The following is a 12,916-nucleotide window of genomic DNA, read 5'->3' on the forward strand; positions in this document are numbered from 1 at the left end:
TGATAGATTCTTCGACATCTTCTTTTCCATATCTTAAATTAAACTATTAGCTTGTGTTTTTTAGCTTTCGCATAGTGCATCCTCATTATTGACTAATCAAAGTTTTTAACTTTCACTTTCCATTTCAAGTGCTTAAATTTTGCAATGTTTTAACTATTGATTATGTGTATCTTTGGAAAAAGATTTGCAAACCTTATGTTGTGGAATGAATTTTTACTTCGCAGATATTGTTGCTTTTAAAATTCTTTAGTTTGCAAAAATGAGAGATGCATATTTTTGTTTGATAAAATAGTATGTCAAATTGTTATAGTTTGAAGACTATTTGATATGAAAAACATTTCTATGTGATAAAGAATATGTGTTATTCTTTTTGGAGAAAAAAAAAGAGACTTTTGTAGTTTTGTACTCCATGAGAAATGTTAGTGTGTCTGATTTTTGTAGACTAAAAACTTTTGTGGTTTTATACTCAGGATAAATTAGACTCTGCAATTAGTTTGAAGAATATGAAAACTTCACATAATAAGTTAGTGTTGTACTTTTGATTTTCTATAAACTTCAATGTAACATAGAAATAAATTGTACAATTTTGTTTTGTCCTTATTGTTAATATTTAAAATACTAAGTGGCATGTCTATTTATGATAGAGGAAAAATACCAGTGACTTAGAATTTGTGATTTAGTGTCTCTATTGAATGAACTTTGACATTGTGTAAACATTGTCAAAGAGAATTACAACACTATAATTCTTTCGTAGAATAATGTTTCCAACATTAAAATATGTGGAAAACTATTTTCAAATACTTGAAAAATATTTTTGAGATCACATTTCAAATGTGGGGTTAATTTGCTTATGATTAGACTTGGTGTCTAATTTAACTTTGGAACAAAAGATATGAAATTCAATGATACTTTTGTATTATGTTATACCCACAAAATTCTTGGAGTATATTTGGTATTGTGTTTGTTGAGTTTCTCTATCACTAGTATATAGTGTGACTAGTATGAAACATCCAAATTATATATATACTTGTTAAAAATAATTGTGTTCTTTTATGAAAAAAAAATCACTTAAAATGTTGTGATTTTTCATGAAAAGATATGTCTATTATAATAAAAGTATTTGCATAGACATGAATATTGGTGAATAGTCATTTTTTATGTTTTGGTAAAAATAACAATTGGACTATATTGTCTTTATTGAAATCGATGAAACTTTGTTCATAGGTAGTTCTATAACATTCACATTGAAAGTTATGGAAATGTCCTTCTGAAAAGGATATTTGGCAATCTAAACAACGTTTGTATTGCACAACATTGTAACAAATAGGAACAAAATATTAGTGAGGAAAAAGCTACCTCGCGAAGAGCTTTTCAAACTCAATGTTTTTATTCGTTCTTACTTGCTTGAGTCAATGTCTGTGACATGAACACTTGGGGCATGTCAATTACAAAATCTTGTAAGAAAAATTGATCAACATAGAAGTTTTGCCTAACTTCGAGTGCAATAAATAAAATGTCAAGTTTTTGTGGAATCTAAGTATGATGAGCATTCTTATAAATCTGTTGAAAGGAATTCTAATCCATTAGAATTGATTTACACAGACATTTATGATATGAAGTTAACACCATCTCATGGTGGGAAAAAATATTTGTACTTTTATTGAGAATTGCATTAGAAATGACTATGTCTATTTGCTAAATGGTAAGGATGAAGCAATAGAAATGTTTAGACAATGTAATATCGAAGTTGAAAATCAGTGTGAAAAAATATATAAGAAGTGATAAGAATGGAGAGTATAAATCTCATTGTGCAGAAATATGTTTGGAAAGTGAAATATCAAACTACTGTCATATTCACCTATATCTAATGAAAAACCGAACGTTGAAAGAAATGATGGATGCATTATTTATAAGTTTAGGTTTACACACAACTTGTGTGGAGGAACTATCCTTACTGCAAAAGGGATCAACAAAAAGTTTTGTCCTTTTAGAAAGAAAGCTATTTTGTTTGATCAGAATACAATCTTTTCTATATAAGAAATGGAAATAAAGGAAATCCAACTTGAAATATTTCAAAGTGTGGGCGTATCTAGTCAAAGTCCAAGATATATTTCTAAAAGAATTAAAATAGGACCTATGACTGTGGACTGTAAAATTAGACTTGAGTAGTCTAGAGAAGGGTCTAAAAGACCTAGGAAATGAAAAGGATAATGTACTTAATAAAGGGATTCAGAGGCTTAGTGAAATGTTAAAGGACATTTACTTCCTTCGAATACGATTTTGTAACATTTTCTGTGTCTTCTGTAGACTCATCCTTTGGAAAGATGGTGTCAATAAACAATATTGAAAGTTAATTGATCTTCTTAAAGAAAATAAACCTTTGGGTTCAAAATGAATCTCTAGAAGGAAAAATAACAGTTGATGAAACTGTTGAAAAATATAAAGCAAGACTTTGTGTCAAAGGCTTTAGAAAAATAATAATAAGATTTTGATCTTGTCGATATATATACTCGTTAGTAATTAGAATTACATCCATTCGGATGCAAAAAATTATTAATGTGGTATATGACCTCCAAATTCATTAAATGAATGTGAAAAAAACTTTCTTAAATATAGAATTGAATGAAGAAATTTACATGGGACAACCCGAGGGTTTTGTGGTACCTGGTAAATAAAAGTAAGTATGTGAACTTGTTAAGTCACATTATGGAAGCACCAAAACAATGACATAATTCAATCAAACCATGTCGGCAAATGGATTGAAGAATGATGGAAGTGATAAATATGTTCACATTAAAAATCATAAGGTCATTGTTTGTTTGTATATTGGTGATATGTTGATCATCAATAGAGACACTAATGACATAAATGCTACTAAACGTATGCTATAAAGCAAGTGGAATGAAAATTATTGGAGTTGCTAATGCGATCTTAGATAAAAGAATTCGTAGAACTCCATAATGTTTAGCATTTTCACAGTCTCATTGCATTGAAAAGGACCTTAACTAGTTCAAATATTTGAATGTCAATATTGTCAAGTGTCCAATAAATGTGAGCTTTGCAATTCAAAAGAGTGAAAACAAAAGTGACTCACAATTGGATTCTGCTAGATTTTTGGGAAGCATGATGTATATCATATAGTGTGTGTGATCAGATATAGCATTTGCTATTTTAAACTGAGTCCAGTCACAAGTGATCCCAAATAAATTCATTAGATGACAATAAATAGAGTTTTGGAGTATTTAAAATAATACTTAAAACTATGTCTTGCATTATAACAATATCCAACAATATTGAAAGATATAGTGATGCAAATTGAATCATCGGAAGAATGAAGTAAAATTCACGAGTGGATATGTATTTACTATTGGTAGAGGAGCAGTCTCTTTGAAATATTTCAAAAGAGACATGTATCGCTAGCTCTACAATGATCTTTGAGCTAGGTGCTCTAGATAAGGTTGGTGAATAGGTTAAAAGACTCCGGAATTTCTTGATAGATATTATATTTTGTCCCAAACCATTGGCATTAGTATGCATACACTTTCACAGTCAAGATGCAATAGGTAGGGCATGGAGCATGACGTATAACGGAAAGTCTCGTCACATACGGCATAGACATGATACTGTTAGAAAACTTCTCTCTAGTGGAATTATCAGAATTGACTATGTAAAGTCAAAGGATATTGTGTCGAATTCACTTACAAAAAGGCCTAACTAGAGAGAAAGTTAAAAGATCATCTAATTTACGGCTTAGGACAAGTCATCGTGGCGGTAACTCTATCTAGCAGACTGGAGATCCCAAGAGCTAGATTCAAGGAGAAAAACAAAGTTGTGAATGACGGTTCGGCATTGTCAATAAACTCAATTCATTCTCATGATAAAGAGAATGCTCAGGGACAAGGATACAACATTAAGGCTTGTTAATGAGTTAATAAAGCTTAATGGTTTTAATGATTTGCTAAGTTTGGCAAAGTTGACCAAATAGTGTATCTACGAGATAACACGGTTAGAAATCACCTATGTGAGTGTTAAGTGTAAGCCGCTTCAAAGAAGATGATTGTCAAAAGCCCATCTCTCTATACACTCATGAAACCAGGAGGTGTTCATGGCTAAAACGAACACAACCGTAAGAACCATAAATGGTAAAGGGTTAATTGTGTGACATATGGTTGTCTAGGTATACACCAAAGTTCGACGGTTCAAAGATATCACATCTACCGATTGACCGAGTATATCCGACATATGTTCACTACGGAAAGTCCAAAGGGAAACCTACTTATCCAGATGCAATTAATTGTTGCTTGTAAAAGTACACATACTTTTCCGTTTCTTTGTCTTCGAGTCATTCCCCATTCATGCGGGGGATTGTTGGATTTTAAAAAGGTGTAAATGGAAAATGAAGAGTTGCGACTTTTATGAAGAGTTGTGACTTTTATGAAAAGTTGTGACTTTTATGAAAAGTTGTGACTTTTATGAAAAGTTGCGACTTTTATGAAAAGTTGCGTCTTTTATGAAAAGTTGTGACTTTTATGGAAAGTTATGACTTTTATGAAAGGTGACGACCTTTCTGAAAGATTGTGACTTTTCCAAAGGTTTGTGACCTTTTCGGTAAGGCACAATAAGAACTTTTTTGCACTATCCTTTGTTTTCTATAAATTGAGGGATTTCCTCTCATTTTAAATAGAATTTATGCACTTCTTCTTCAACTACTAAATCTAGTATTCTAAGTGTACTTTACTGTCATTGAGTGGTTCGCTGACACCGGAGTTTTTGGTATCTATACTCTGGTGATTGAGATCATTTTACCCTGGGAGGTCATATTCCAAATCAAACCTCGGATACTAGAGGGGAATAATTTCCTTAAGGGGACACTGTGAATTCAGTGAACTTGATCTTTTTCCTATTAAAAGTTTTCCAGATTCTGGTACGTGTTTTACAAACTTTAGATTTGTGAATTAATTTCAGTTCTTCTATTCTTTTGTTCTTCACTGGTTCATTAAACTTGTTAACTTCGTGTTTCTGCAAAGTTTGTTGGAATTAGTAAGATTCTTTAGACACATATTAACAACAATTCTTCTTTAAGAAAAATATTTCGTATATTTTTTTAAAATAAGTTTCTGATTCTAGTTTCGCTACTAGTTTTAATTTTCTAATTGTGAAAATGTTCTTAAACTTTGTTTTCTTATTTGTTCTAAGTATGTTTGGAATACAAGATGAACAACAATTCAACAACTATAACCTCCCTGACCAAAATCAATTTACATAAACCAATTATAATTATTAAAATAACATAGTAGAATTTTGATGGCCCCTAAATTGTTAGAGGAGGCTTGGATTAGGCTAAAAGTTGAAAACTCATTTTTAACTACCGGCCTTTAATTTTCAATCCTGACTAAAGCCTGCAATTTAGAAAAATGTATATTGTTTTTATATCATAGTATTTGATTATCTTGATTAATTTTATGGATATTTGTTATCTTCCATCACCAATATGATATCATGTATTTTTTCCCCATCAATATTAGGGACAATTAGGGAAAAATAACCTATTATTTTTACTTTTATTGTATTTTAAAATTAAGATATCGTAATTCTCGGCCCACTTAATTTATTAATCATTAGACCTCAACAAAATTCTCAATCCACACTCATTGATCATTTGACAATACAGCTTATCATATTTCTCTAAGGATAGTATGCATGCATGTAGCAAGTCCAGCATTAAAATTGACATTTCTTGAACCCTACACATCGAGAGAAACTCTTATAACACACCAAAATGGATAGTTCATTCATAAATGGACGAGCTATAAGTATCATCTTTAATATTGATCATCCTTGTTAACTCCAGATCCATGCAAAAAAATATTCACAACCTTTAAAATAGGGGAACTATAATTTCTTTATATTATTTCCTTACTTTAATCTACATATTTTTCTTCCTCGAGTGAAGTTTTATTCCTTTCTTCAATAATAAATATGTATTATTTGCTCCAAATTTTCTCATTCAGCTTTTACTTTTTTATACTATATATATAGTTTAATTTTTTAAATTTAACAGTTATATTTTAATAATTCGAAAAGTCTAAATATTCAATTGAACTAGATATTTGTAAAAGCAAAGAGTATTTGCCAAATGAAAACATTAAGGACTCCAAGAAATTATGGCCTTGTGCACTTTCAAAGGTACAAAACATATTATGTTGTTCACTTCAAGTTCTTTGGATATTAACTGGTTTTCTTGTTTTATTATTTCAGGAAAATGGTGAATGCGATTATTTTTTGTGGGGATAAAACATGCTCATATAAAAAAACGAAGTCGTAATATAATAGAGTACGCCCGTATTTGAATGAACCACAACATTTATTTTTTGAAAATTACTATAACTCTTAGTATTGTTAGTTTGTTACTACTGCTGCAAGCAAATAATAGAAAATTTTATTTTATGAAAACAAATGCTCAAGTTTTTTCATATTTTTATTATTGAAAAAAACAGTCATGATTTTATGTATTGGAAAAACTTCATAATGCATTTAAAATTGAGAAAGATATAAAAAGAATTGTAGGGCGCGGACTACTTTTAAAGTTGACGTAATATATTATTTTGGATGAAGTGAATGAGGGTTAATGGGAATGACAGTGTTATAGTTACCTCATAAATGGGCGAACATCCCTTTTGATGTATGTTTTTAGAGAGATGTTTAAGATTCATAAAGTGTCTATTTGGTGACTGATCATATTTATAGTAAAATTCAAAAAGTAACAACGTTCCAACAAAGTCTAAATAAAATTATTATGGACGAACTTGAACACAATGTTTTGAGAGGCAAATACGCGAGATGAGACGTTTTATGTAGAGTAGGTATAAACTTATTCAATCACAACAGCAAAAATAAGAGATACAAAACAAGAGTACATACATAACTCTAATTATAGAAGCTAAGTGAAATATTTTGCTCGATATTTTGTGCCTCCAATTCTTAATTAGACTAATTAGTATTAGTAAAGGTTCACCTCCTTATGTATCATCAAGTACCTACAATTTCTTACAAAAACCTATGCAACCAAATATTAACTGTAATAATGCAATTGCCGGCCACAATTATGAAATATAAGAATCAAAATTAACCAAGTTTTAAAACAACACATATTTAACATTAATAACAATCTAAGAATTAAAAGGTGATGTAAATCTTTTTATCACTTTTGATTAATAGGAAAATTGAGGATTTGGACTATGGATATATAGATTGTTGAAGGAAAATTACTGAATTCTAGATACAACATTATTAATATTATAAAGGCATTTTTTAATCAAAGGGGGGAGGGGAAGAGGAGTATATTTGCACCAAAAATAATAAGTAATTGACAGTATTTTTAGATAAAAATGTTTGTGAGGTTTTTTGGGTAGGTTAGAGGTATTTTTGACCCTTTTTCGAAGCATAGTCGTTGCATGGAAACTCTATGATCAAATTGAATCCACCTAGCAAAGCAAAAACAAAATGCTACAGGAAAGTAGGCAATAAAATCATATGATAATGAACAATTTAACATAGCATGTACAATGAACTGAAGAACTAGTTCCTCCGCCAATCTCCTTTTCTTCTGTCTACATCAACAATTTCATCTGGATCTCTCTCTCTATATATATATATAGTCATAAAAAGAGAATATACATACACTACTCTCCACTGTCTTCTTCAAGTTCCACCACGGCAATAAGTGTTTCTTCACTGTCAAAGAATCCGATGTAGTCTAACGACCTGGAGAAACAACATAGCATATAATTCCTCTGGGCCTACTGCAATAAGATGTCAACAGGAATATGAGCATCCGAGTTAAGTCCGAGATATATAGAGAGAAAATGAGAAAGATGAGAATAAACTAACAATTATTTAATCCGGGGAATTCATGCAAACTTGCCCTCTCTAGAGTACTATCAACCACGTTCCTCGCCACTTCCATTGCCCCGTTCTGATATTCTGCAATTATTAAAGTCACCCACAGTTGATGTGAGTTAAAATCACCCACAATTATTAGATTCCCTAACTCTAAAAAATAAACACTAAGATTTTTGCCTAGAACTAGACTCTCTTAATCCCGTTAGTCGAACAAACAAGTATCCAACAACAAAAAGAGATTCCTACCAAAGACTTGACTTGATATAAGAGTAACTCATGTATAGATTCTTTGCTTCTATTGTATTATGATCTGACATTAAATTCATATTGATGTCGAGATCTACAAGTCTCTCAAATACAACTTTCTATCCCTCTCTTCTTTTATCACCTTCAATCATCATGTTTTCCCACATACTGACCAATGCATGTGGAGGTCTACATAGGACATAGAAAGCCAGACTCTCATCTTATCATGTGTTTTTTTGGGTCAGATGTGATAATTCTAATCTTAATGACCCCGTATGACTATATATCCACGCAATTTTTAGGAAATTTATCTTGTGGATACACATGGATTTACATTACTCACAATCACTCCCATATAACATCTCTGATCTCGTTGCCGTTGCATACAACTTCTGTTTCACTTTGTTAAGCGTTCACGTATAACACCACTGTCTTAGCACTCCTCCGTTTCCACAATCCTCTTTTAGCTTGTGTCACATCTTCATCAATCATATCATTCTCCTCAAATATGAGAGCAAATATTTCCACTCTCTACATTTGGGCACCACTATCTCATCTAGTGATCTCATTCGAGTGATCTTATTATAACTTGCAGTGAACATAGTTTTTCAAATTTCTACTTTTTATAGGTAGTTTGTTTTATTTTTAATTAACCTAAATAAAAGGCTAAAACCAGAGTTCTTCGTCATAGTTCCAACTGTTCCAACCTCAGTTGACTTTCTCGCTAATTTCACCAATTAAAGAGTATCATCTAAAATAAGCATTCATCATCCAACCTTTCTTCAGCTTATTCATAAGTGTTAAATAGTGTTATACAGATCCCCACAATAAACCACCTTTTCCGGATACAAATTTATATCTCATCTCGTTATTTTCATACTAATATCACTCTTTTGTACAGTTCATTTCTGACATTTATATATTTTATCTGAATTTGTGTCTTCTATATCCCCACCAAACCCGCATTCTCAACCTATAAATTTCAATCAATATTTTTAACAAAAAAATAAACTCGTAATAGGTATAAATCCAAATCAGTTCTGTCGCCCTTGTAATATCTCAAATTTCATATGCGATGTAACAATACAAAGAAGTTGTCCATTAATATGAAACATCACAAATAATGTGCATCACAAAAATATAAAGTGTATTGTTCATAATAGGCCAGTTTTGCATTAAAATACTAGACTTAAGTAACATTTGGAAAATATTGTAAGAGGAGTCATTTGCTCCTAAATCAAGAGATCATTCCCTCCAAACCTAAGGGTATATTTACAGTTACAAAGATATCAAATTGGGAAATATAGAGAATGAAATATTACATGTTTCGTCAGCTTCGTCCTGATCTTGTTCTCTGCATGCGGAAAAGATATTGTCAGAAGTGATAGACGCAAGGCAGAAAATTACCCCATTGATCCAAATAATCAGAGTAAAAATCTCGAGCCACTCACAAGTTTATCTTTTATCCCACCTAATTAGAAAGGCTTAGACTATTTTTTGGCAAGTGAAATATGAATCTAAGTAATATTTCTTTTTCCTTTGGTGACTTTTAGGACAAGAAACAATGAGTAATAACGAGACAAGGAGATGCATATCATCATATCAGCTGAATCAGGAGGTGTGAGATTCTCCAGCCAAGTGAAAATCCATAGATATATGTCCAGACTTACTGGTTTGAGTGCGGCTGATCAAGGTAAGGAAATAGCCCTTGTTGTACCAGATATTCCTAAAAGGAAAAAGAACGATTGTAAAAAAAAGAAAGGAATGAAGGAAGAACATACCCGAAGAATTATGCACACATCATGCTCTATGTCCAGAAACATATGAATAAAACAAGTGTCTTTTTGTTAAAGATGAATAAAACGCAATTTTTTTTTCAAAAAAAAAACAATTATTTCCAGACACATATCAAAAGGATTCTCTTTTAAACCCTTGGTACCTCCAAATGGTCAATATAATAACTTTTAAATTATATAGATGAAAAATGTTCAATCCGGAATGTCTTATATTGTGCTCAGAAAACATGTTTGATGAATCAGTGACACTTAACAGTAATATGACATAAAAACATACATCATGTTCAAGAGAAATAAAAGACATATTAATATTCTAATATTTAATGAAATGATGATGAAAACAGTTTCAATGAACAATAAAGTCTGTAGACACATAAATAATAAAATCTGAAGTATAGTTCTGTATTGAAATAATAAAATCTGAAGGACAGTGTCTATCATGTCATACTTGACACTAAAATCTGTAAAGTTTATTTTTGATAAATTAACATTGTCGGAGCTTAGCTTATTTAGATTAGTAAGAAAATGAATCTAAAAAAGTAATTGCAAGGGTTGAAAGTAGTTCAATGGTGTCCAATAAGAGAAACGAATCACAAATAGACAATATTTTTTTGTTTGATTTTTTCTGTTGCTATTTTCCCCTTTGTTTTTCATAGTAAATGTTTTTATTCTTTTTCCTTACAGATGCCCAGCATTAATATTTAGTGTCATTTCAGTAATCAGTACGACCACTAATGAGAATGGTTACACTAAGCCACTAAGACCGCATCTACATTTTCAACACATAGAGACACTACATTTATAAACTCAATTGATTATCCTGTGACCTCTTGGTGCATCTTTGACAATCTCTCTAAAACAATCTGATTCAAGTTCTCACTAGATCAATCTGCAAAAGCTCTTTCTGCACCAATTCTACTATGCAAATTTCTAATACTCCCTGAATTTCAATTTGTTTGTCCTACTTTCTTTGTTAGTCTATTTAAAAAAGAATGTCTTTTTCATGTTGTGACAACTCTTTTAGTTCTAACTTTTCACATGTTCAAGACCACAAGACCACAAGATTAAAGGATGTTATGGAATTCTACCTATCTTTAGTTTAAGACCACACAAAGGTCTTCTTTACTTTCTACAACTTCATGTCAAGTCAAAACCAAACAAATAAATTGAAAATGGAAGAAGTCATACATTTACCTTTTTAAGCTGTAATTTAACTTATTTACCTCTAGGTGTAAGTTTGCGACAAATCTACTAAGTGCCCATTTGGATTGACTTATTCTAAGTATTTTTAAGCCAAAATATTTTTAAAGCACTTATGTTAGTATATGTGTAAAAAAAAAAGTCCTATTAAGTGGTGCATGTAGTGTGACAAAAATAGTATGACTTTTGGCTTATAAGCTAAAAGCCCAGAGCCAATCCAAACAGGCTCTAAACATATTTCTAACATAACTTTTACCTCATTGAGTTGTAAGTTATCATTAACCTTTATGTATCAAAAAGAGAGTGATACCCAATTTTCTAGATTTGCCACACTGCATGCACCACTTACACATTCTACAATTCCAACAAGCAAAACTTAAAGACAACATGCAAAAATTCTTTACCTACATCCTCTCAGACGACATCAACTGATGAATTAATTCAGGATTTGGCATCAAATCCCCAGGATAAGAGTTGGGGTCGAGCCCCATAATCTAACCACCAAGATACTCAAGAAATGAGAAGCTTGACAAGAAATTCTCCATCACAAACAACAAAAAAAGAAAACCAGGAGAAAAAAGAATAAAACCTTAAACTCGATGATTATTTGTAAGCTTTAGTACAAATTAAATAAATAAATACCTGGTTTATGTGCTGCATTATCTGTGAGGTGGACGGGTATCCTATTAACTGATTTTCAGAAGAGGCGCCAGGTATGCCACCTAGCATTCGCTGCAAATATGCTACGTCATCCAAACAACCAGGAGAGGGTCCCCAAATATTCCTAGAAGCATTTGATCTGGGAGCGGTATTCATTTGGGCACCTCCAACTGCAAAATAGAGTAAAAAGGCAATACCCCGCTTATCAAAAGTAGTTGAAAAAGGGGGAAGGGGGGAAGCAAGATAATGAATGCTACATACATAAGACATTAGCTGATATAGTTAAAAGTATAAAATTGTTTTTAAGAAATCCTGACAAAATTATGGTAAACTTTGAAATATTTTTACCGGAGAAAAACAAAGAAAAAAGTAGCTACAGAGAACAGGTGTTCAAATATTCAAGTTCTAAGCACAAATTGCATGAGTATGATGACTTCATGGAACCCAAGCAGTGAAGATGCATGAAAGCATCTCCAGAACGAGAAATAGGAAAGAGATAAAAAGTTTCTTTTAATATGCAGAAGACCCTGGTGAACAAGATAGGAGATTAATTAACAAGGTCAAATCTAGCGGCAAATAGAATTAGATCCACAAACTTGCTAGAAACTTACAGTCAGCTGATGCCCAAGGATCCGAAAATGGGTTCAAGTTTGGAGCAGGAGGATAAGCAGTTGTGTCAGAACCAGTAGCTGGAGGGTTAGTTGACCAGTTTCTACCTTGTTCCTGGGCTCCCAAAAGAGCCACGAACGGGTTTGTCCCTGAATCATTTCTTGTATCTCCAGCCATGCTTGTTGCATTCAGAAATGGCTCTTGGACATTCTCATACATGTGCCTTAGCATGTTAAATTCCTCAAGAGACGATTCAGTGTGGCTCAATGACCATTGAATAGTTCTTATCGTCTCATGCATGAGTTCATTACGTGCAGCCTCCCATGTCTGGAGAAATATAGCAGGGTCATTGAATATCTGTGGGAGCTCGGGATTAAGATTCACATACTCTCGCATTTGAGGACTGTTCACGATAAAGTTGCAAATGATTTCTGGGTCATTCACTAGATCCTGAACTAGAGGCATATTCAATATCTCTCTCATCATGTTGGAGTCATGTTGCT

General features: G+C 31.9%; 1 protein-coding gene across 1 annotated transcript; it reads right to left on the reverse strand.

The window, feature by feature from the left end:
* Nucleotides 1-7,682: 7,682 nt before the first annotated feature.
* LOC138342139 (ubiquitin domain-containing protein DSK2b-like) lies at nt 7,683-12,878 on the reverse strand. Its single transcript, XM_069294333.1, has 4 exons — nt 12,416-12,878; nt 11,787-11,974; nt 9,819-9,874; nt 7,683-7,764 (listed from the first exon to the last, which is right to left on the reverse strand). The coding sequence occupies exons 1-4, from the start codon at nt 12,876-12,878 to the stop codon at nt 7,683-7,685; spliced, it is 789 nt and encodes a 262-aa protein (XP_069150434.1).
* Nucleotides 12,879-12,916: the final 38 nt, after the last annotated feature.

The sequence above is a fragment of the Solanum lycopersicum genome, chromosome 2 (assembly GCF_036512215.1).
Source record: "Solanum lycopersicum chromosome 2, SLM_r2.1".
Classification (NCBI taxonomy): domain Eukaryota; kingdom Viridiplantae; phylum Streptophyta; class Magnoliopsida; order Solanales; family Solanaceae; genus Solanum; species Solanum lycopersicum.